This window comes from Akebia trifoliata, chromosome 11 (genome assembly GCF_017979445.1).
Source record: "Akebia trifoliata isolate Shusen 1 chromosome 11, ASM1797944v1, whole genome shotgun sequence".
Taxonomy (NCBI): Eukaryota; Viridiplantae; Streptophyta; class Magnoliopsida; order Ranunculales; family Lardizabalaceae; genus Akebia; species Akebia trifoliata.
The window spans coordinates 2,181,542-2,206,368 of record NC_141385.1 but is presented as its reverse complement, the minus strand read 5'-3'; the positions used below and the strand labels follow the sequence as shown (position 1 = coordinate 2,206,368).

Sequence of the window (24,827 nt, the reverse complement as noted above, 5' to 3'; positions counted from 1 at the left end):
CTTTTTACCACCAAGACCAGCCTGACACATACATCGAACCTATACATAGAAGTTAGAAGCCGATCAGATACATTAATGAGCCTTAAATGTTTCACTTCTGTTCTGTCCAACCTCTCTATCATCATTTCCAGAGAGAGGAGAGATCTTTTTGAATTTGAATCTTTCAAATGTAGACTCTCCCAAGATAATTTCACACGCATTAGTTCATCCTTTCAATCCAAATTGGCCCAAAAACCAACAATGTGTTTCTTAAAATTTCTCTTCTTTCTTTGTTCCATCCTCATTTATGGTGGTCTCACCACTGCCCAAACCAAACCCAACTTTGTATACAACTCATGTGAAGGAGATGAGTACACTAACAATAGCTCATTTCATCTTAATCTCAACACACTACTCTCTTCCTTATCTTCTAATGCCATACCCAATAATCAATTTTACAACACCACAATAGGCCAAAACTCTCCTGATGAAGTATATGGCCTTTTCCTTTGTAGAGGAGATGTTACAGCTGATATGTGCAAGAATTGTGTGGAGACAGCAAGCAAAGTCATCATCCAACGTTGTCCAACAAAGAAAGATTCAATTATATGGTATGATGAGTGCATGTTAAGGTACTCCAATCAATCCATCTTCTCCATTTTGCAGAATAAGCCGAGTATCAAAGTGAATTCGGAGAGTGTTTCAAATCCAAATCAATTTAATACAAAACTGAACAAGTTGATGGATGGACTTGTAAGAATAGCTGCAAATGGGTCTTCTACTCTTAAATTTGCAACTGGAGAAGAAAATGTTACAAATTTGCAGAAAATATATGGGCTAGTGCAGTGCACACCAGATTTATCTCAAATTGATTGCAACATATGCTTATTAGATGCTGTGAATCAGTTTGCGAGTTGTTGTGATGGGAAAGAAGGTGGAAAAGTATTGCAACCAAGTTGTTTTTCGAGATACGAGATTTCTCCTTTCTATGGGTCTGCACCACCATTAACAAATACAACCAACACAAAAGGTAATAATTTCAACCAACATTAATTTCTTATTTTCTTTTCTTTTTTATCTTTTAAAAAAATATTCAATCAGCGTGTTTTACCAAAATCATGCACGATAGATTAGTTAATTGTCGAATTTAAAAAAAAAATGAAAATTTTAAATCGCAAAATTTGAAAATTAGTGATTTAATCATGTTTTGTTCCAAATCGAAGATATGATTATATGAGGTTTTGTCCCTGTTTTCTAATAGATAACTCTACCGTTCTCTTCTGTCTAAGTCTAGCTTTTTGACTTATGAGACATGAAAAATAAATTAATTAGTTAGTCCCCTAATAATTATTCTTGTTCAGTATTGGGGTCAACCTGGGTAAACGATCATCCTAGATTTAAAACCTTCCGATTCTCCGTACAAAAATTATTGGAAATCATCCAATGGTCTTGACGATTAAGAGGATACTTTCTTGAGGATGACGGTATTATCGTCCTACAGTTGGCTGACGGCTGACAGCAACTCCTTCCAAGAATCCTCTAGTAATACGTATCACGAAGGTGACATTGATATTTGGACTTATTAATTTATTAATATATTAAAATAAAGTAAAAATAATTTAGGCGGTGCTTACTCGCTAAAAAAATTAGAAGGTGTTGTGTGCAACAACGATATTGATATTTTTGTAATTTTGAAAAACATGATTTTTTTTATTTATCAAAATGACCTTAATTTTATTAATTTTGAATTTGAATAGAGGTGGGGACATTTATGAAATTCAAAATTTGGTGTCTAACTACTTCGACTCACCTTCTCCTTATAAATGTAAATGTAATGGTGGTGTGGGGATGAGAATACCCTACATTATAAAATGAAATAAAATTCAAAATAAATAAAATTTATTTTATCGATAAAAATTTAATAAAGATAAGTGAGCAAGTACTTGCACACCACATATCACTTAAAAAATCTATTTGCACACCACATAACCTTGCGTTCTGTTTGCTTGACTGCACACTCAAGTGAAAACAATGTCCACACCCCACTCAAAGCAACAAAAAAGAAGATGAATGCTCTCTCTCTCTCTCTCTCTTATTGGTCGAAAGAAGAGTATGACATCACATTTCTCCTTGCACCCTCGAAAAAAATATGTAATTTTTTAAAGATGGGGTGCAAAGGACTACTTGTGATCTGCAAGTAGTTATTCCCCAAAATAAACAAGCACGTCCTCATCCAAAAACCAATACAACTTTTAAGTTATGAAACCCCGAGACGGTGGCTCAATGGCAGTTTCAGATCTAATTAGCAGTGAGAGTTTGTAGGTTGTGAATTCAATACCTAGTATATGCAATATTTCCTCGGGACCACCCTCACTTACTTGGTGCGTGTGATGTACGGGTGCTGCACATGCATGAGGGAGGGACTCATATGCCTTGGCTTCGGCCCTGGCTCTTCCGACCCCCCTAGTCAGATGTAAGATTGGACACCCCGTCATTAAAAAAAAAAGCTTTTAAGTTATGTTAGATTTATGTAAACATGAGAAAAAAAAAAAGACTTTAGACATCACCCTTTTAAAATAAATATCAAGTTTTGAAAAAAAATGGCATGTAAAGTGTAGTTTTTGTGGGTCAAGTGATGGAGCCAAAAAGTGTGGGACTTTAGACATCAATTTATATTGGTCTTTTGACATCACTTTTTGAGAAATCGATTGCTAAAAACTGCCTTTTACATGTATTTTTCACCTGAAAAATAGACATTATTTAAAAATTGATGTCTGAAGTCTTTTTTCTAGTAGTGTAAGAAGTAAGTCTAATTTGGTTTTCTTGCATTTTTGTTTCCTTCTAATATTTGAATTCTTGCTTTTGTGTACAGTGTTTTAGGCTTTTTTCTCTACGTAGAATTGTCCATGCAGTTTTTTTCCTTATGGTTGCCAATTTATGTATTGGTTTGTGATCAAGAATTTAATTGGGGCTTAATTGAAAATTTTAGTCCTGGACACAATCTAGAGAGGTTAAACAATCATGACTAGTTATCTTCACGCAAAGATAATCAAAGTCCGAGAGTCATTTAGTCCAAATACAACATTTTATATTCAAGATATTAAATTCATCTTGTCCAAAGTCCCACAGTAAAAAATAGTTAACCATTGAAAAGGTCAGCACGACCTCTTTAGCTTGTATTCTATTCCCCTTTAGTGATTATTGAATGCTATATCTCTAGGTTTTATTTTTAGATTTCTTTTCCAATACTTGTTCGACCTCTATGGATTTATTGGATTAGCATTTTCTTAGCTTGCATCACAACCTTTCTTCATTCCTTTAATCTAGTTTTGAAATTTGATATTCAACATGTGGTTACTTACAAAAAACTGATCTTTGTTGTGCAGGAAAAAGAAAGGTTTCATCCCAAACTATTGTGATTATAGTTGTTTCATCAGCTGTTCCACTAGTACTTCTTTCCACCATCATTATATGCTTTTGTTCACGAAAGAGAACATCCCCAACAAAGGAAAAAGTTGGTGGTAAGTAGCCATTGTTTTTCATCTTATCTATTGGAAGAAAATATTTGTCTCCAAGAAACTATAGAGGCATAAAAAAGTTGATCATCAAATTTGTCCCTACGGGCATGTATGATTGCCGAGAAAACATTGTCTTGAAAATTCATTTCTCAAGGAATCGGTTCTAGTGAAATGAGTTTTTAAAGAGTATGTCTCTTTGTCTAACCGCACATACCTTGATTTTTTTTCTTGTTTTATTTACTTTAAAAAATAAATAAAAAACTTGATAGACAAGCCTGGGGTTGGTGTAGTAACCCACCAAATACCTATAAATGAATGAAAAGAACAAGCGGACATGAAGCTGCAAATTTAATACCTTGATTTGGATTAAAAAATATACAAGCAAACACATTATCATCCCTTACCATCACCTCCAACAGCATTAGGGACAAAGGAAGAGAGGTGGGGGGGAGGTCTATGATGCACTAACCAACCATCATCTATACATGGGAAGGAAATAGAAGTTTTAGTCACCTATCAAATCATGTCTCTTGTTTCTTATGTACATTCAAAAAGTTCCTACTAAGTTTGTAAAATACAAGCGTTGATTTTGATATCATAGACTTAGGTTCAAAGCACACCTTCACCTTAGTTGCTAGTGCCATTAAAAACAGAAAGTGCCAGCTTGCTTTCAATTGGTAAAGTATGCCAGTGTTAATTCTTGAGAATCTAGCTAGGTTTAAAACCCACCTTCACCCGAGTTACTAAACTAATTAATAAAAAGTTTACCTGGTGGCAGCACTTAAAGATAAATATACAACTTCAACCTAGGCTTTTCTAGTTGAGAAAGAAAATAGATCCGAAAGGGAGGAGGCAAAGAAAGGGTGTGGTATAGTGATCCAAAATTTTTAGGTGTTAACTGGTTTGTCTCACCTGGCAGCTGATTTGGTTTGTCACTAATCCAGCTTGGCAAGAATGTTTTATTCCTTGCCCTTTTGTATAGATGACACTTGTTGTTTTTCTATTGGATTGGAGATAACAAAATGTATTGCAGAACATTGTGATGAAAAAGGAATATATCGCTAGATCCAAGGAGGATTGAGGTAGCAAAAGAGAGAGCAAGAGAGGAAAGGAGTGTTCATGTAGAGAGAAAAGTGAGATAAAGAAAATATCAGTGTAAAAGGGTGCCATTGTTGGACCTTGAGTGTGTAAGCTGAATGTAATTTCTTTGGTGTATCCTCTGAGTTCTATACCTTGCATTCTGTAACTTTAATTGCTAATAGTGGATTTAAATAGCCAAGCCGAAATTGGATATAGGAATGCTTATTGCATTCTGAACCAGTATAAATCAGAAATCGCCTCGACTCATTTTCACTAAATAATGGATAGGGGTTTGATTGGTTAAATAGGGGATTTTAAAATAAGGGAGTTGCCACCGAGTTTAGGTCTAGGAACCATAAATAACTCCAAATGGATATGGGTCGATCTACAGATCAAAGAGATGGGTAAGAGGTCAGATTGCGAGTTTCGAAAGGTGTTAGGCACCGAATTCGCCCAATCAACATGATCGATCTCTACTACGATCCAAAACTAACTTATGGTCAACAGGGAAAGACTATGATCAAGGCTAGTCCTAATCATCATCATCAGTTTATGTCAAGTTTGCCAAACAAATCTTATGGCTAAAATTGTCTTAGTCCTTACATGATTATTCTTTGAATTCCACAAAATATAAAAGGATTTCAAAAAGTCCTAATTACAACCATGATCTAAAATCAATTAAGAAATTCCACATGCAAATATTTCTCAAACTGTCCAAAGTACAAACTGTCAAATCTGAATTCAAAGAATTTCCAAATTGGAAATCTGAAGTTCCCCAAATTATAATTCAAAAATATATGCTGAATTTTCAAATTAGAAATTTAAAAGATACATCCTCCAAAATAGCAAATTTCAATAAATGTAAATTTTTGAATTAGGAACTACCAAGTTTCCATATGAATGTGAATCTTCTAAATATAAAGATGCAGAATCTTCTAAACTGGGAAATTGATAAAATATGAAATTCCTTAAATGGAAATTATAAATATGTCTCTTTTCCAAAATAGAAAATTATGCAACCTCCTATTAGAAGGTTTCCAAATATGAATTTTCCAATGATCTGCAAATAATTTCCTAAAAGAATAATTATATGAACATGAAGTCCCAAATTAGAAAATTATGGATTTGCCAAAAATCATCAAATTGAAAATTTATCAAACAACAAAAAATCCAGGATATCGTACTTACCAAATTAGAGATTGACAAATATTATTGCATAAAATTTCTAAATTTGAAAGAAAAATCCACAAGAAAATTTTCATGTTCATCGAATCCTTAAACTAACTAAAACAAGCATGCATATATGATTTTCTATTTTTTCAAAATAGTAGTCATTCAACAACATGTACATTCGTTAAAGCAAAAGTTGCATCAATCACATGGAGAAATTTGAAAATAATACGAAGAGTTTGAATATCATCACAAATCATGATAATCCAATTCAAGCATAATAGTTGTAACATTTTAACAGAAATCCCCTCATCCTATTAACATGCGATGAAAATAAAAATAAGAGTGCCGCATGAAACTATTCCCCTAATCCTATCAATATAAAAAATGAGTAAAACATAAAAAAAAAACCTAAAAATATATAAATTCTCTTAACCCTATCAATATGCAAAAAATTAAATATAAAGGAACCCCTAATCCTATCAACATGCTGAAAAAACAAATAAAAAATGTAGAAAATACATTAAAAATATAAAAAATGAAAATTCTTCTAATCCTATCAACATGCAAAAAAAAGTAATAAAAATAAATACAAAAACTAAAGAACGACTTACCTATACAATGAAATAATGCCGAGTCGATTCTTTTAGGTCCGATCCAAAGGCTTACGAGTATTCGCTGTTCTGAGGAGAGACGACGGCAGCGAGAGAGTCGTAAGGGGAGATGCTGAGAAAGAGCGCAGGTAGAGAGAGATGTCTTCTCGTAAGTGTTATAGCAGTGAGCCAAAGAGTGACGTTATAGCAATAGCACGTAGATGCTGAGCAAAACGTGGGTGTAAGAGAGAGAGCATGCTTAATGGTTGAGGTGTTGGTACAACAACCAACAGAGAAAGAGAGGGGCTGGGGTGTTATGGGTGAATTGCAGGTTTAATGGAGCTGATGGGGGGGCATCAATGGCATTAGAGATGGGGGCTGTGAGTGGTAATGAAGAAGAAGAAAGGGCTAGGCAAAGAGAGATGAATGTTGGGAAGGTTGGCTGGGCAGAGGGAGAGGAAGAAGTGGCATAGAGGGCTTGTTACAGGTTCAGCCAAAGAAGAACATGACGAAGGGGCTGAGATGGGAGAGTGATAAAGTGTTGAGAAGGTTAGGGGCGTTGGTTCAGCAGAGAGAGAGGAAGAGAATCTATAGGAGAAGATGTAGAGAGGGAGTTGGTTGGGTGTGATGTAGAGGGCTATTGCTGTTATGGGGGTGTGAGGTTCAAATCCGTTGGAGAAGAAGGTTGAGGCGTTGCAGGCAGAAAGAGGTAGAAGAAGACGTCCTTCAATCAATTGGAGAAGAAGACGTTAAGAGAGTTGATAGAAGTGGCTACAGCAGCCACGTTTTTGCAGTGAGGGTTGTATTGCAGTGGATAGATGAAGAAGAAGAGGGTAGGGAGGTTTGTAAGACGTGAGGGAGAGGTGAGGAAGATGAGTTGCAGGTGTCCAGCTGTTCAACCCATGGAGAAGATGATAGCCAAAGAGAAGATGACCGAAGAAGAAGACCCCCAAAGCCTTTTTTTTTACATGAAGAGAACATTCTCTCTTTAATAGAAATCAAATTTCTATTTTAAATTCTTTTTGAAATATTTTATTTTCTTTTTCCATTTTTTTAAACGTTTTTCACTTGCCTTCTTTTAAGAGAATGGAGGTGAGGATCTTATGCTACTCGTAGTACGATAGTCTTCTTATGGTCTGTTGGTTTTTTAGCTTTGATTTTTTTATTTCTTGTCGATTGGATTTTAATTCGCTTTGCACGATCGATTGGATTTTGATTCATTTTCAATTAATTAAGATTTTTGTTTTGATTTTGAATTTTGAGTTTTAATTTGATTTTTCATTTTAGTGGGTTATGTAATTTTTAATTTAAGTCAATTTTATTTTGGTTTTGTTGGTTGATCGATTAAATTTGGTTACTTAAGTTTTAATTATTTGATTTAATTTTAATTGCTTGATTTTAAATTTGAATTTAATTTTTATTTTATTTTATTAGATTTTAAATTTTAATTGTTTAATTTTTTTAATTTGGGTTTGATTTTTCATTTTAGTGGGTTATGTAATTTTTAATTTAAGTCAATTTTATTTTGGTTTTGTTGGTTGATCGATTAAATTTGGTTACTTAAGTTTTAATTATTTGATTTAATTTTAATTGCTTGATTTTAAATTTGAATTTAAATTTTATTTTATTTTATTAGATTTTAAATTTTAATTGCTTAATTTTTTTAATTTGGGTTTGATTTTCCTAAGAATTAGGGTCTCTAGGTCAAAGTTGGACCTTAAGGGGTATGTTGGTCATTTTTGTGATTTTTCTTAAGGTTATCTATTTTCGTCGATTTGGGTCCCGTTAGACTCGAAATTATATTCTGAGTGCGATGGTGGTACTTTCGAAGTCTTTTGGAGGTCCGAAATTCATAAAGGGTATTTTCGTCATTTTGTCAATTTTACGAATTTTAACGTGAGATTTCTTTCAAGTCCCAACGTGATTATTTCTAAGTTTCAAATTCATGTTTTCCTAGTGTATCGAAGTCTCTAAGTTATCGAACCGTGTAGTGAACCTAAAGCGTACGTGCTTGCTAAATCGAATGTGGAGTATTACTGCTTCTATTAAGTTTTGTGCATCTTGTTCGTGTGTGGAGTTTCACTACAAATTGGTATCAGAGCAAGGTTGTGGCTCACGGATCTGTCTAGCTCAAGGAGATTATAAGGTGTTCGAGGAAAGGTGTGTATGGCGGCTGCAACTTCAAAACAGGAAATAGAAAAGTTCGATGGGTCAAACGATTTCTCTCTGTGGAAGATGAAGATGCTAGCATTGTTAGGCAATCTATGGCTTGATGAGGCTCTGCAAGGAGAGGCCAAAATGCCAACAACTTACTCAAATGAAAAGAAGAAAGAGATAATGAAGAAAGCATACAACACACTTATTTTAAGCTTGAGTGACAGTTTTGAGGGAGGTGACAATGATGAAAACAGCAGCTGAGGTATGGCTTAAGCTTGAAAGTTTGTATATGACCAAGACTCTCTCAAACCATTTATATCTCAAGGCTAAATTCTTCACTTTCAAGATGCCCAATGGTAAGGATTTACAAGATCACATTGATGAGTTTAATAAGTTGTGTCTAGTCTAGAGAATATTCAGGTGGATTATAATGATAAGGATAAGGCTTTGGTGTTGTTACACTCACTGCCAAAATCATATGAAACGTTTGTGGATATACTCAAACATGGCAGGGAAACTATTACTCTTGATGATGTTGTAGGAGCTCTTAGTTCTAAGGAGTTGCAAAGGAAGAATGAGCTAAAGGAGTAGACGGGTGAAGGGCTGGTGGTGCGAAGAAGATCTGATAGAAGGGAGTTTAAGGGCATGGGCAAGTCCAGATCAAAGTTCAAGGGCCCTAAGAAAATAAAATGCTATTTCTGTCATGAAGAAGGTCATATTAGAAGATTGTGTCCGAAACGTAAGAAGGTTGAAAAAGATAAAAAAAGTTGAACATATAAATGCCACAGTTGATGATGGTTATGAGAGTGCATATGTTCTTGTTGTGGCCACGGACAAGTGTGATAAGTAGTGGATACTTGATTATGGGTGTTCATTTCACATGACACCCAACAAAGACTGTTTTGAGACTTATAAGGGAATTGATGGAGGAAAGGTGTTGCTAGGAAACAACAAGCCATGCTCAGTAATTGGTATTGGTACTGTGAGATTGAAAACACATGATGGAACTAAAAGATTGTTGACTGAGGTAAGGCATATACCGAGCTGAAAAGAAATATGATTTCATTTGGCATGTTAGATCATCATGGTTATACCTACAAAGGTGGTGATGGGGTTCTTAAAGTCTTTAAAGGATCCATGGTAGTGATGAAAGGAGTGAGAAGCAATGGTTTGTACACCTTGCAAGCTAGCACGATGATTGGGGTTGCTGCAACAGTAACTCATGCAAAGCTGTCCAAATCACAACTGTGGCATCGTAGGCTTGGCCATGTCAATGGGAGAGGATTGCAAAAGCTGCAAAAGCAAGGTCTGTTATGTAGTGATAAAATTGACAAGTTAGAGTTTTGTGAGAATTGTGTTTTTGGTAAAGCAACAAGGGTAAAATTCAACAATTCAACTTACACAACAAGGGAGACTCTCAACTATGTTCACTCTAACTTGTGGGGGCCTTCTAGGCATGAAACTCTTGGAGGTGGTCGTTACTTCATTTCAATCATTGATGACTGTTCTTGGAAGGTCTGGGTTTACATCTTGAAGACTAAAGATGAGGTTTTCAGTAGGTTCAAAGCATGGAAGAAAATGGTTAAAGTGCAAACGGGAAAGAAAGTTAAGAAGCTCAGAACAAACAATGGATTAGTGTTTCTAAACATGGAGTTTGATGAGCTTTGTAGCAAAGAAGGTATGGTAAGACACAAGACAGTGAAGGGAACTCCTCAAAAAAATGGTCTAGCAGAGAAGATGAATAGAACTCTACTAGAACGTGTAAGGTGCATGCTATTTAGTACCAATATGCTAAAATGATTTCGGGGGGAAGCTGTAAATACAACAACATATTTGATTAACAAATGTCCTTCTACATCCATTGGTTTTAAGACTCCAAAAGAAATTTGGACAGATACTCCTCCAAGTTATAATAATCTCAGGATATTTGGTTGTGTGGCTTATGCACATACCAAAGAAGGTAAGCTCGAACTTAGAGCTAGAAAGTATATGTTTGTTGGTTATCCTGAAGGTGTAAAATGATATAAATTGTGGTGTCAAGACAAGCATATTTCAAAGTGTTTCATCAGTAGGGATGTGGTTTTCAAGGAAGATGAGTACTACTTGAAAGAGAATGGTAAAAGTAGTACTAGTGCAAGTTCAGATCATGATGCTAGTGCTGGAATTGAGGTGGAACTTGCTGATAAAACAGAAAATCAACAAGATTATAGACCTGAAAAAGAAGTAGGACAACTCGAGGATGAACAATATGAAGAGCAACCTGAGGTTTTGGCAGATTATCAATTGACAATGGATAGAACAAGAAGAACAAGGGTGGCACTTACAAGATATGGCTATGCAGATCTGATTTCATCTGCATTGGTCACGACTAAGACTCTTGAAAAAAAATGAGCCTACTTTATATGAGGAAGCTTGTAAGTGCAAATAAAGAAATGAGTGGCGGTAAGCTATGCAAGAGGAGATGGATTCTTTGTTGAAAAATAGAACATGGGAGTTGGTTGATAAACCAGCCGGACAGAGGCTGGTCAGTTGCAAATGGATTTATAAACTTAAGGAAGATGGCTCAAAGGATGGAAAACCAAGGTTCAAAGCAAAGCCTGTGGCTCGTGGTTTCACACAACAAGCTGGAATTGACTTCAATGAAGTGATCTCTTCGGTTGTCAAGCATACGTCTATTAGAGTGCTTCTAGCTTTAGTTACTCAATTTGACATGGAGCTAGAGCAAATGGACGTGAAGACCACTTTTTTACATGGGAACCTTGATGAGAAAATTTTCATGTCTCAGCCAAAAGGATTTGTTAAACATGGTGATGAGGGAAAAGTGTATTTATTGAAAAAGTCCTTGTATGGTTTAAGACAATCTTCCAGACCGTGGTACCTTAAGGTTGATGAAGTCATGAAGAAGAACAAATATTTGAGAAGTGATTTTGATAGTTGTGTCTACATTAAGTGGATGGATGGTGGTGTTGGTGTATTTCTATTAGTTTATGTGGATGACATGCTAATTGCATCAACTAGCATGAGTGAGATTCGAATGCTCAAGACACTTTTGAGCAAGGAATTCGAAATGAAGGATTTAAGAGTAGCCAAGAGGATTTTGGACATGGAAATTAAGAGAAATAGGAACAAAGGTGAGTTGTACATTTCTCAGACCAGCTACATTTTCAAGTTGCTTGATAGATTTGGTATGTCTCAAGCTAAGGTTGTTCAAACACCCTTAGCATGCCATTTCAAGCTGTCATCTGCATTGTCACCTTCAACCGATGATGAGAAGGCTAACATGATACAAGTGCCATTGGGAGCATCATGTACTCCATGGTATGCACTCGACCTGACTAAGCGTATGCAACAAGTGTGGTAAACAGATTTATGGCTAATCCTGGCAGGGGACATTGGGAGGCTGTAAAGTGGGTTTTCAAGTACCTTAAAGGTACTTCAGATTATGGTTTGTGTTATAAAAGAATATCTGAAGCGAATGAGAAGGAGAAGCTGATTGGGTATGTTGACTCAGACTATGCTGGTGATTTGGACAAGAGAAGATATCTTATCAGTTATGTTTTCACTCTATTTGGTTGTACAATCAGTTGGAAAGCTACCTTGCAACCAGTTGTAGCTCTCTCGACAATAGAGGCCAAATTGATTGCGGCTACAGAAGCTATAAAAGAAGCCATTTGGCTTCAAGGTTTGATTGGTGAACTTGGTGTTAATCAGAAAGGGGAGAGTGTTTATTGTGATAACCAAAGTACAATTCATTTGACAAAAAATCACGTGTATCATGAAAGGATGAAACATATAGATATCAAGTTTTATTTCATTCGAGATATTGTTGCTGAAGGGAAGGTTATAGTTGAGAAAATCCATACCGATAACAACCCTGCGGACATGCTTAATAAGCCTGTCACTAGCTCTAAGTTCAATCTGTGCCTGAACATTATTAATGTTCGAGCTATTCCTCATTACTGATTGAACTTGTTCTTGGCCAAGGATTCACTATGATGTTGGTGCACCTTAAGTAGTTTGGATCAAGGTGGAAATTTGTGGTATAGTGATCCAAAATCTTTAGGTGATGACTGGTTTGTCTTACCTGGCAGCTAATTTGGTTTGTCACTAATCCAGCCTGGCAAGAATGTTTTATTCCTTGCCCTTGTGTATAGATGACACTTGTTGTTTTTCTATTGGATTGGAGATAACAAACTGTACTACAGAACATTGTAATAAAAAAAGAATATATTGCTGGATCCAAGGAGGATTGAGATAGTAAAAAAAAGAGAGAGAGAGAGAGAGAGGAAAGGTGTGTTCATGTAGAGAGAAAAGTGAGATAAAGACAATATTAGTGTAAAAGGGTGCCATTGTTGGACCTTGAGTGTGTAAGCTGAATGTAATTTCTTTGGTGTATTCTCTGAGTTCTATACCTTGCATTCTGTAACTCTAATTGCTAATAGTGGATTTGAATGGCCAAACTGAAACTGGATGAAGGAATGCTCATTGCATTCTGAACTAGCATAAATCTTCTTTGTTACATTTTTTACTATTCTACTCTTGTTTATAAATTTATGCTACTGCTAGTTGATTGTTGTAGCAGTACTACTGCTTCTATTAGGTTCTGTGCATCTTGTTCTTGTGTGTAGTTTCACTACAAAGGGAAAACCTCTGTAAGCTTTACTTGATATAGTGAAGAAGATTGATGCCCTCTGAAGACATAGCCCAGAACCTTGTAAATCTCTATGTTTGTGTTTGTGTTTGTGCATTCTTCTTCATTTTGCATTGTGTGCTTGTTCTCTTGTCGATTTCTGCAACATTAAATCCATTCGAGTTTGCACACAAGGACCTTGAATTCAATCAAGGCAGACACTAGATGAGATCTAAAACTATGGGTCTCACTCTCCAAGTTTCAAATGATGAAAGAACACATCAACTTTCACAGATTTACTGTCTTTTGTTAAGTCTCTACTCATTTGATTCACATTTCTATTTTGTTAATTACTTGGGCAAAGATCTTGAGGAGATAACAGACACGGAATCCTTGAAATATGGCTTTGATACAATAGAAGCTGCTATAGGAAACTTCTCTGATGATAATAAGCTTGGTGAAGGTGGATTTGGTGTTGTTTACAAGGTAATTGTTATCATATAAAAAAAACAAACTATAATTTTTCATACAGCTCAAATATATTGGATTCAAATTTTAGAATATCATAAGGAGGTTGTAAATATCATTTTAAGCAAATTATTCATTTTTATTCTGATAATTGCAATATGTTCTCAGGGAAGGCTATCTGATGGACATGAAATAGCTGTAAAGAGACTCTCTAGAAACTCTAGACAAGGTGAAGAACAATTTAAGAATGAGGTTGTCTTAGTCGCCAAACTTCAACACAGGAATCTTGTTAGGCTCCTAGGTTACTGCATCGAAGAAGAAGAGAAGCTATTGATCTATGAGTTTGTGCCCAACAAAAGCCTCGATCACTTTTTATTTGGTTTGTCTCCCTCCGATATAATATAGTGATTTTTCATTTAAAAAACAAAACTCAAAAGCAATCCTTCTATTGTATTTTAGTGGTGAACAACAACGATTTAATTATCATTTCCATGATGACATTTTAGTAAGCATGATAAAGTCTAAAAAAATTATTGAAGTATATCTTTTAAAAATCAAGGTATTGTAGACGTGATGACATTTTAGAAAGCATGATAAAGTCTAAAAAAATTATTGAAGTATATCTTTTAAAAATCAAGGTATTGTAGATTGCTTACATCTGATGATTACCATATACTTATAGACCTAACTTGGCTTTTCTGTTTGATGTATTATAGATCCAATAAAACGAACATATTTAAATTGGGAAACGCGTTACAAAATCATAGAAGGGATTGCTCGAGGGCTTCTCTATCTTCATGAAGATTCTCGACATAGGATTATTCATCGAGATCTCAAAGCCAGCAACATTTTGTTAGATGCAGAGATGAACCCAAAAATTTCAGATTTCGGACTGGCGAAGCTTTTTGTAGTGGACCAAAGTCAAGGCAATACCCGTAGAATTGTCGGAACATAGTGAGTACCAAAATTTCGTCTCTAAGCTGAATTAAGTGACTCCGGATATGACTAAGCAAAAAAAAAAATTTTGATTCCTGATATGGAGTAAACGAAACTATTTAAATAAAATCTCAGAGCTGACTATCTCAATCTATTTTATTGGTGATGCAGTGGGTATATGTCACCAGAGTATGCAATGCATGGGCAGTTCTCAGTGAAGTCAGATGTTTACAGTTTCGGTATATTGCTTCTGGAGATTGTGACTGGCAAGAAAAACAGTAGTTTTTATCAAGCAGAGTGTGCTGAGGACCTTGTAAGCTATGTGAGTATGACTATTTGGGTGTAATTTTAATTTTTATTTCGTTGATTAAGTCTGGATATCCATACAAAGTAAAAAAAGAATGTCTTGACTTAAAGAACTTGGATTTATCTTTAATAAATATATGTTGAGTTATTGCAGGCATGGAGACATTGGAATGAAGGAACAGCTTTAGAGTTGATAGATCCAACATTGAAGGATTCTTTTTCAAGAAGTGAAGTGATTAGATGCATCCACGTTGCGCTATTATGTGTTCAAGATGATGTTGCAGGCAGACCTACCATGGAAACTGTTGTTATTATGCTTAGTAGTTATTCTGTTACTCACACATTATCTTCACCAACTGCACTTTTATCACATAGTAGAAGGGTGTCTGATACGACTTCGATGGACATTGAATCACGGTCAACTCAGCCTGACCAACATACAAGTAACACAACACCTTCTATGAATGGAATGTCGATAACTGAGCAATATCCCCGATGATCGTAAACAAAAGTACATGCTCACAATTAAAAACAACTTGCTCTTAAAGACATTTTCTAGGGTTTTGTCACAGCTATTTATGTCAAAAAATGAGCTTGAGTTATTTGTATTGCGAGAATATTTGAACTGGAAAATCAGATGTGGAGTGGTCATTATTTGTCTCTCTGTTCTTAGGTTGCATATCAAATGCTTCTTATTCCATCTTGGTGAATGGCTCCTCTTTGGCTTCTTCAAAGGCTCAAGAGGCTTACGCTAGGGTGATCCTCTGTCCCCAAGTCTCTTTATTCTTGCAGAGGAAGCTTTTAGTAAAGGGTTGAATTCGGTCCTACAAAATGGCAAAATTGAGAGATTTGCAAGTTCTAGGAACAGTTTTATTCCGAGCCACGTTTTGTTTGGGATTTCAAATGAAGCTGCTGCTTGTACCATTTCTTCTCAGGTCTTGAACAAAGGATTGCTTGACAGAGTAGCGTGGTGTGTGTCTTCTTCAGGCAACTTCCCCTCTAAAGAAGCTTGGGATTGGATAAGGAAAAAAGGGGTGAAGAAGGATTGATGGTCTGCTGTGTAGAATTCTATTGTTCGAACCAAGATAAGTCATTGCCAGTGGGCTGTTGGGTCAAGGTCTGCCTTAGGTCATTGGAACACTGGTTGTGGAAGGCTAGAAATCCCTTGGAGGGTTGCTCCTGCTATATTCGGCATATTTGGAGAGAGGCTAACATTGTGGCAGATAGTTTGGCAAACTTTGGAGTTTCTCATCATGATTCTTTTATTATTACAATGATGGATGATTTTCCTCAAAATGTTAAAAATGCGTTTAACGGAAATCTTCTATCTCTCACTGCCCAACTTGCCGTGTTCCTTTTATCAATATAATTATACTGCAATGCAAGTTTGAAATTATTCTTTAACATCCTGATTTATTGTTGCCACTACAATCATAGTGGAGAAATAGGATTTTCATGTCAAGTGTGGACTTTGGGAACCAAAGCTGCAAAAAATCAGACTCATTGGCAAACTCTAGCTATTGGATTAAAACAGTATGGACTTCGGGAACAAGATTCGAGTTGTGGCTCTATCTTTGGTGGACCAAACCTCCAAAAATCAGACTAATTGGTTAAGTGTATGTTTGGTAACACTTCCGAAGTCTGAATGGAGGTGGTCCACTTTTAAAATTCAGACTTTAGAAGATTTATTTCCATTTGTTTTGCTTCAGATTTCAGACTTCAGAACTAAAATTCAGAAGTTTTGAACCAGTGATGGAGGGATGGTAGAAGAAACTTCTAAAATCTGATTTTTTTTAATTTCTAAAATACCCTCCTCAAAACCCTGATTTCTATCACTTATCTATTTTTATATACGAACCTTAAAACCCTTATTTTTAACTTTTCTACCTCATTTATTTTCGATCTCTCCTTCCTCTACAATTGTGTTGTCAAAGTCTCTCCCCTTTCTCTTGTTTCGTGTTCGAAAACCCTATATTTTTATATGAATCCGAAAACTCTATATTTTTCAATTAGAAAATGAATGATTATTTATTGTTTGAGTATTACCTTGTTGGAATATAATTTCTCAAGTATGAATTCAAATTAAAAACAATACTTTTGGGGTGATTGATGTGTTAGAAATTAAAATTAAATGTGTGAATGATTTCATTATGCATAACATGTTATGTTTTTCGGTTAACAATTTATTAGAATTACAAAAGTGTATTATTGTCAAAATGGCCATTATGTTTTAAAATTCTATTTGTAACCAGAAGCTTTTAAAAATGATAAACAAACAACTTTTCTATAATAAGGGTTCAGATTTTAGTTTCCAGATTTCAGAAAACAAACTTCAGACTTCAGATTCTAGACTTTAGAAGGTTACCAAACATACCCTGACTCTAACTATTGAACTACCAGAGAGTGTAATTTGGGAACGAGATGCAAAACGAGTTGGCCCTATATTTAGTTGACCAAAACATAAATAATCAGCCTTATTGATAAAGTCTAGTTATTGGATTCTTGCATTTCTTCAATATTGATAGGTCACTCCTCACCTTTTAGGTTTGATTTCTGGAAGCAGATGGGCTCCAAGCCCATAGAAGAAAAAAAAATGCTCAACCAAATGTCAAACTTTTATCAATCAGGATGAGTTTTAGTCTGAAGTTGAACAAAAGTTAAGGCCTCAATGTACCCGAGAAAGTGTGATATGATGAGAAAGGCATTGAGTTTTAGTCTGTGGAGGATCCTCCCTCTTGTTTCATTAACTAAACAAATATTCTTAAACGTGTGGTTGAAACTTGGTGGTCTTGTGACTTACCCTGTTGTACGTTGGAAAATTTCCATGGGATTAGGGCATGCGACCATAGAGATTAGTCTCATCCCAAAAGGGTGAGTTGCTACCCTACCATAGATTTAAAAAATATTCATGTTTACAAGATCAACATAAGCTACCTGAACTTGTTTGGATATTCTTTTCAATTTACATATAGTAGAAGCATCCACCAGCATTTTCATTAATGGTGAACCACATTAATCCTTCTCATAATGTCAATATTGGTCTCTAAAGTCCTTTTTCTAGCTGTTAATTTTAATTTTAAATTTCACTAGATTTTCCGTGTACTAGATATTTTTCTTTGATTTATTAAAATATATATTTTTTTTTGGGAAAGTCGTGATAGTTAATTGTTACAAGTTTTGTTTAGAAAGTCTACTCGTTTGATAGTGATGTTTTTGGAAGGTTGGAAAATTAGAAAAATTGGTGGGACCCTTTGTAGATAAGTGTGAAGGTTTCCTTATGGGTATTTTAGTAACACTCTCTTTTGAAAAAGGTGAAACTAGGGTACCCCCTCCCCTCTCCAGGACAATGCAAAATTAGGTTTGCTCTCCTAAACTTTCATTGACTAAGTCAAATCGTTACTAGCGTTTGTTCTATTGACTATTTATAATTTGAACACTCAAACTACCCTTGTAGAATTTAAATTGATAAATGTTATTTTTTTAGTTGAATAAATAAAAATTCTAATCAAATCTCAAGTGTTGGATTGAAATATTTCACACCATCTTATTAGTTAGGGTTTGTATTTGTTAGTGTTGAAATGTTCTCAAGAGTTTTAGGGTTCTATTTTTTAAATCCATTACTTTCAAAACTTACCATTAACATCTTTGAATCTGATTTCAATTTTGGAATATATTTATGATAATCAAGTTAAAGATTTCATGTTTCATGGAATAAGATGAGGTTTAAACTTTCAGGTGGGCCCTTTTGGCCATTTTTTTCCTCAAGATAGAAGTTTTCATCAAAAAAACCTTGTTTGTCTTCTTTATTGCATGGACAGGCACGGGGTGGGGGGGCTTAGAACTAACATATATAATTATAGGACTAGTATTACTAGTTTATTTTTCTCTATTATCTCATATATTTCTCTCAATTTTTTTTTTTTTTTGTGTTTTCCATTTGGAGATTTTAAACATTGGGTCAAAGAATGTCTTTAAGATGAAATGGAAATGATGAGATTGAGATGAATACATTGATATTAGGTTGAAAAATATGAAATTAAGTTGGAAACGATGAGATTAAGGTTCAAAATAATAAAATTTAGATTTATATCAATGAGCAATTGGTTTAAAATGATTAGGGTTCTTAAGTTTATCATCTTTAGATTGAATAGATTGAACACAATTGAGTTGTTTTGATCGAAGGATATTTTTGTAAATTCAACACATAAGGAAATTTTTGACATTTTACCATCTCTGCTAACTGATTATTTATCATCTTATAATTCACAAGGGGGGAACATTAATATCGCCTATTTCAAGGTTTACTAAATTAACCTTTCCTTATCTTTTATTTTTCTTATGTTTCCTTTTAGTTTTATTAGATTTGTTTCTTTTTAAGTTACGTTGTGGGTCATATTACAAAGTCACAATGATTTAATCGAATTTTAAAAATAGTGGTTCGGTGGGGCCCTCCAACACTGGAAAGTGATGCTTATAGAAGTATCCAATGATGGAGGGATTTGTCAAAGAATTCTTAGTTGGAAATTCTTTAAAGATTTTCAAATGAATATTTGAGTGAACCCACCTCTCCTTAGGTTAGGTTCGGTCAAGAGAGTTTTAAGCTCCCTTAGTTGTAAATTACTTCAATTGTGTTGTCTTTAAAGTTTTTATTTGTGTCCCATGCGAACTAAGGACATTCATTTAGAGAGATTCTATTGGCACCTCAAGTTTACTTATAACAGACCAATCTTTTGAAGATAAAAACCATTGTATAGCTTGATATCTACAAGTACAAGTTCTTGTGTTTTGAGCAACTCTCTTGATTATTTGATGTTAATTTTTTTATTGTTATTTTGTTAAAAATTAAATTATACTTTTAAAATTGGGCTTAAAGTTTATTTGATTAAAATTGATCTGGGATTTGATTTTAAATTTGCAATTGACTTTTTTTATCTTGATTAATTTGAAGTTTAACTGATTAAATTTTGGCTCAATTTTTGTTTAAGATTTTTTAATTGGTTGAAGATTTATGAATACAATTTTTTGTTGGTTAGAATTTTTTACGATTAAAGTGGGAAAAAAATTTCTTGATTAAATGATTTATTTAATGTTGGGGACATTTTATTTCATTTCATGTGGTAGAAGTCTTTCCTAGGCATAACTTTTTCTAATTGTATTTTGGATTTCAAGAGTATTTTGGTCATTTTTTCAAAACTCATTTAATTTTTAGTGAAAGGTTTGTTTGGTCCCGAGTGATGATTTCTAAGTTCCAAGGTCTCATTTTCCTAGCATCGCAAGGTCTCTAAATATCGACCGAACATAAAAGTTTAGTGTGGGGCGTACCTAAGTGTGCATAATTTTTATGTCGAGCGGAGGTTGACAAAGTGATTGAAGGAACAATGAGATGAGGATTGACGAGACAAATTTGGAAAGAAATCAAAAAGTGCCTTGCACAAGCTTTCAAGTTCTCCACCTCTTCTTTCTCATCATTAGGAGTCCACAGCAACCAGGGTGCAAAATGGGGTGTATACACCATTTATGTGTTATTGCTTAGGTTGTAATTACCATCTCATTTTCTATGTCTGAACATTTTGTGTTTTGCTATGGGATTTTCACTTATTGGTCACCATTTTTGCACTAAAAAAGAAATCTCAAAACCAGACATGAATGTGTGATTTTTGAAGATAAATTGAAATTTGTATTTGGTTATTTTCACATCAAACTGATACCTAACAAATAAGAAATTGAATTTTGCAAGCCATATTGCCTCAAGGAAAACTGCCTAAGATTTTAGCATATAAGGAGTTCTGTATTGCTCCTCGATTTCTTGTGTTGAGTCCAATCTCCAAATGGAAAATTAAAAGGCCCAATTCTAAGTATGGTTTTATATCTCATCTAATATGTCTCGGTATCGTCCAACAATGAGATCAAGTCAAACATATCAGACGGTATTTTAAACCATGGTTCATTTTTCTCATTGTTGAATAAGATGACTTAGTCCCAATCATGGACGAGGCCTCAAAACAAGTTTTAAAACCATAATTTTAAGAAAAGAGTGAAGAAGATGAGCCAAGTGGGTTTTGCGTATTTTATTTGGGGGTTTTAAGTTGTGGGGAGGTCATTGCAAATATCATACAAGTTTTAAGTAAAACAAATTATCACATGTTTTTTAATAGATCTGCGTCGTTGGATCTTAAAACATTCGACGGTGAAGATGATTTGTCTTGATTGTTGTCCACATTATCATTCGAACCCAACCCTATATTTATATAGGGAAAAGTTCGATAAGCTATATTTGACCTATGTGTTTTGTCTTAAATGGCTTAGAAGTTTTTGGAATGGATTGATCATGTTTACAAGTTGAAGAATCGTGTACCTTTCATTTTTTGTAAATCACTTATGATAGGGTTAGAAGTTTTGGAATGGGCTAATTTGTGTGAGGGTGATCTCCTCACCATAAAGATCATCCCCACCAAAAATCATCTCATTCCAAAACTTCTAACCCATATAGGATAAAACATGCAGGGCAAATAGTAAAGTGTCAAACATGAGCAATTTATATATATATGGGCCAGGTTATTTTGACAAAATCCTAGGTAACATTCTAGACAAAGTTTTGACTTATATGGCTAGAAATTTCAAAATTGGCTTATTTTTTGTAAGGATGACTTTTTCACTATACACAACATCCTCACAAAAAATCAACTTGTTCTGAAACTTTTAGCCTGTATAAGATAAAATGAATTGTCTAGGATTTTGTCAAAAGAACGGTACCATATATATATATATCATGACGTTAGTATTCTCCAACACTTTTTTTTTCCTAATAAAACATCTATTCATTGTCTTTTAGTAAAAAAAATAAAGGTATGCTGGTCTTTTAGATAATAAATGCTTCTTTACATTAATTATAAAATCATTTATTGTAAACATGATATTTAATTCTAAAGATCAAATGCCCTTAGCATTTATTATGTAAAAAAACTAATATACACTTATCTTTTTCTTTAAATGAAAAAAGAGGTAGGGGCATAATTGGAAAACCAAAAGTATTGGAGAATATTAATGCCCCCACGAGGTTTTGGACGCTAGTACTTATATATATATATATATATATATATATATATGGATGGCGTTATTACGACCCCCTTTGCGACACACCATTTTGTCTTATATGGGCAAAAATGTTTGGAATGGGCTGATGTTTTGTGAGGATGCTCTCTGTGATGAGGGAATCATCCTGGCAAAAAATCATCCCATTCCAAAACTTCTAACCCCATCAAAATTGATTTACAAAAATTGGACGGTCTAAAATTTTTTAACTTGTAAACATGGGGCTAGAAGTTTTATAATGAGCTGATTTTTGGAAAGGATGATCTTCTCATCATAGAGATCATCCTCACAAAAAATCAGCCCATTCCAAACATTTTTGCCCATATAAGACAAAATGGTGTGTCGTAAAGGGGGTCGTAATAGCCCGACCCTATATATATATACTAGAGTTCACCTGTGCTTATGGCATGGGCTTCCTCTCTTGGGTTAAAGAGTAAAACTGCTTAGTTCGCCAATTATCGGGCTGTATCATGCCATGTAAGGAAATTTATTAATTAAAAATCCTATTGTACAGCTGTACTATAGGATTCTTTATAAATTCAACTTAAGTTTTGGCATTATCTTAACACTTAGAAAGAAATTTTTAAGTCCCCCTCCCCCATAAATTATTATTTTTTTATTTCTCAATGCACCTCACCTTTCTTTCTTAATACCCTCTTACCCCATAAAATCTTTCTTTCTTATGATCCCTCACCTTTTCTTAATGCCCCCTCTACACCATAAAAATCTTTCTCCTTTAATACCCAGTCCTTGAAAATAAGCTAACTTAAATTTGAAGATTGATGGGAGGGTTAAAAAGATAAAAGTGAAAAAAATAAAGTTAGAAGGAATTATTAAAGAATTTTGAAGTTAAAGAGGTACAAGGTGAAAAAAATAATTTAAAAGGGTAAAAGAAGAAATATAATAAAGTTAGATGAGTGAAAATAAAATTGAGGAGTAAAGAGAAAAATAATAAAATGATTAAAGTGGATTCGACATAAAGGTTTGTGTCAAACAACTGTGACAACTCAATAGTGTTTTATTGTATAGACTAGAGTTCACATGTGCATGGGCATCCTTTCTCAGGTTAAGGAGGTAAAAGTGAAAAACAAAAAAAACGTTGTAGTAGGTGGTGAAAATTTTAAAATGACCAACAAACAAGATTCGAAAATTACACAAAATTAATGGATTTAGGTCAAGCCTAATTGAGTTTGTGGTATTATTGAAAATGTTTAAAGTTAAAAAGATAAAAGATGAAAAACAATTAAGTAGGTTAAAAGGTAAAAGAATAAAATAAAGTTATAGGGGTTGAAGTGTAAAAGAAATAAAGTGAGTCCTATAAAACTATAGCTTGATGGGAGAGTTAAAGGCATAAATGTGAAAACATAAAGTCGAAAAGGTATTATTACAGAATTTTAAGGTTAAAAGGGTAAAAGATAAAAAATAATAAAATAAAAGGAAAATTATCAAAAATAAAAAATTGTAAAAAAGTAACAATTTTGTGAAAATTACCAAAATAAACCTATTTTGGCTCTTCAAGGACTAAAATTTTTTTTAATTAAAAATTTAAAATTTCGACCCTTTAATTATTTTAATTTTTACAAAATATTTTATTTTATGATTTCCCCTTTGTTTAACCACGCGTTTTACACCACATGTAACAACAAAATGATAGGATAAAATTTACATTTCGACCGTTGATCTCGCAATCTAATCCAACGACCCGTTGAGTCATCACTATGTATTGATTGAGTTAAAATTAATTTTCTTTAATGGAAACTTGTCTTGATCCCTTTTATTAGTGATGAGTGGTGTGCAACCAATTGATCCCTTTTATTATATGGTGTGAATTTATAAAGAAATCATTTCTGACCTTATTCATAAGATAATGGAGTCGTAGCTCGTAACATCACACCCCTATTATAAATTACAAAAAACCTTTTATAATATATTAACTGATAAATATGATATCAGATTAGCTTATCTTATCTATTTGAAAAAATTTCAAATTTTTTTTAAATAATTATTAGAAAAAAATTTAATCACACATAATCCTAATTTTTATAATATACGTGTGTTTGACACAAATGTACATGCCACCTACCAATTCACTTAATAAATAGACCAAGCTGGGAGATGACATGTTTAGGCCTGGTTGATCAGAAGGTGGAAGTATGGCACGTGTATATTTGTTGTTGCCCATGATCAAAATCATGGCCCACCAAATTTATGAGGCGCACGTGGCAATGTTAGAAGTATCACCTATCATTAATAATGCTGAAACCACATACAACCAATCAATGATCCACATTTCAGTTAAAAATTAGTTGTTACACTGAAATTAAAACCAAGATGCATTTGGGTCCTTCTGTTGTAATAAATGTCCTTTTGAGTCAATAATTAAGGGTTGAAATGTAAATTTTATCCCCCCATTTTGTCGTCTATGTGTAAGGTCAAACGCATGGTTAAATAAAGGGGAAATCATCAGAAAAAAAAAAAAACTTACAAAAAATATTTGTAAAAATTAGCATAATTTTTTACTTAGAAAAAGTTATAAACCCATTCTGAATAATGAGGAACGGTCTAAAACCGTTCCTAAATGTACCCAAAAAAAAATAAAATAAAGAAATAGTGATCGCAGTTGTTGACTTCTTTTTTTATAAAAAAAAATTAATAAACCACTTTTGACTTAAAAATTATTTTTGAATTTTTAGATTTAAAAATCACTTTTACAAATTTTCCGGTAAAAATCAACGGTCCACAATTCTAAACCACTTTTGGATTGTTTTTTAGATTTTTAAAATATTGCTTCAAAAGCCATCAGATACAATGATGAGCCTTCAATGTTCCACTTCTGTCTCAGTCTATCTTCCATCATGAGAAATCGATTATGACTTTGATTATTTTAAATGATGACTT

The 24,827-nt window shown here is 33.9% G+C and overlaps 1 protein-coding gene across 2 annotated transcripts; it reads left to right on the top strand.

The window, feature by feature from the left end:
- The first annotated feature begins 58 nt into the window (after positions 1-58).
- LOC147390271 (cysteine-rich receptor-like protein kinase 25) lies at positions 59-16,173 on the top strand. Of its 2 annotated transcripts, XM_086457349.1 has the most exons (7): positions 60-1,009; positions 3,366-3,500; positions 13,492-13,613; positions 13,764-13,974; positions 14,312-14,549; positions 14,703-14,853; positions 14,992-16,173. In XM_086457349.1, exons 1-7 carry the CDS (start codon positions 76-78, stop codon positions 15,334-15,336), a joined length of 2,136 nt encoding a protein of 711 aa, XP_086313475.1. In that variant the 5' UTR covers positions 60-75; the 3' UTR covers positions 15,337-16,173. The 2 variants fall into 2 exon arrangements, with proteins under 2 accessions (XP_086313476.1, XP_086313475.1); XM_086457350.1 differs by lacking the exons at positions 13,492-13,613; positions 13,764-13,974 and having other exon boundaries at positions 59-1,009.
- Positions 16,174-24,827: the final 8,654 nt, after the last annotated feature.

Excerpts from the sequence above, each read along its gene's own strand:
- LOC147390271 (XM_086457349.1), top strand. The coding sequence starts at position 76 with ATGAGCCTTAAATGTTTCACTTCTGTTCTGTCCAACCTCTCTATCATC. Across the intron at positions 3,501-13,491 it reads AACAAAGGAAAAAGTTGGTG|ATCTTGAGGAGATAACAGAC; the intron begins GTAAGTAGCCAT and ends ACTTGGGCAAAG. Across the intron at positions 14,854-14,991 it reads CTGAGGACCTTGTAAGCTAT|GCATGGAGACATTGGAATGA; the intron begins GTGAGTATGACT and ends GAGTTATTGCAG.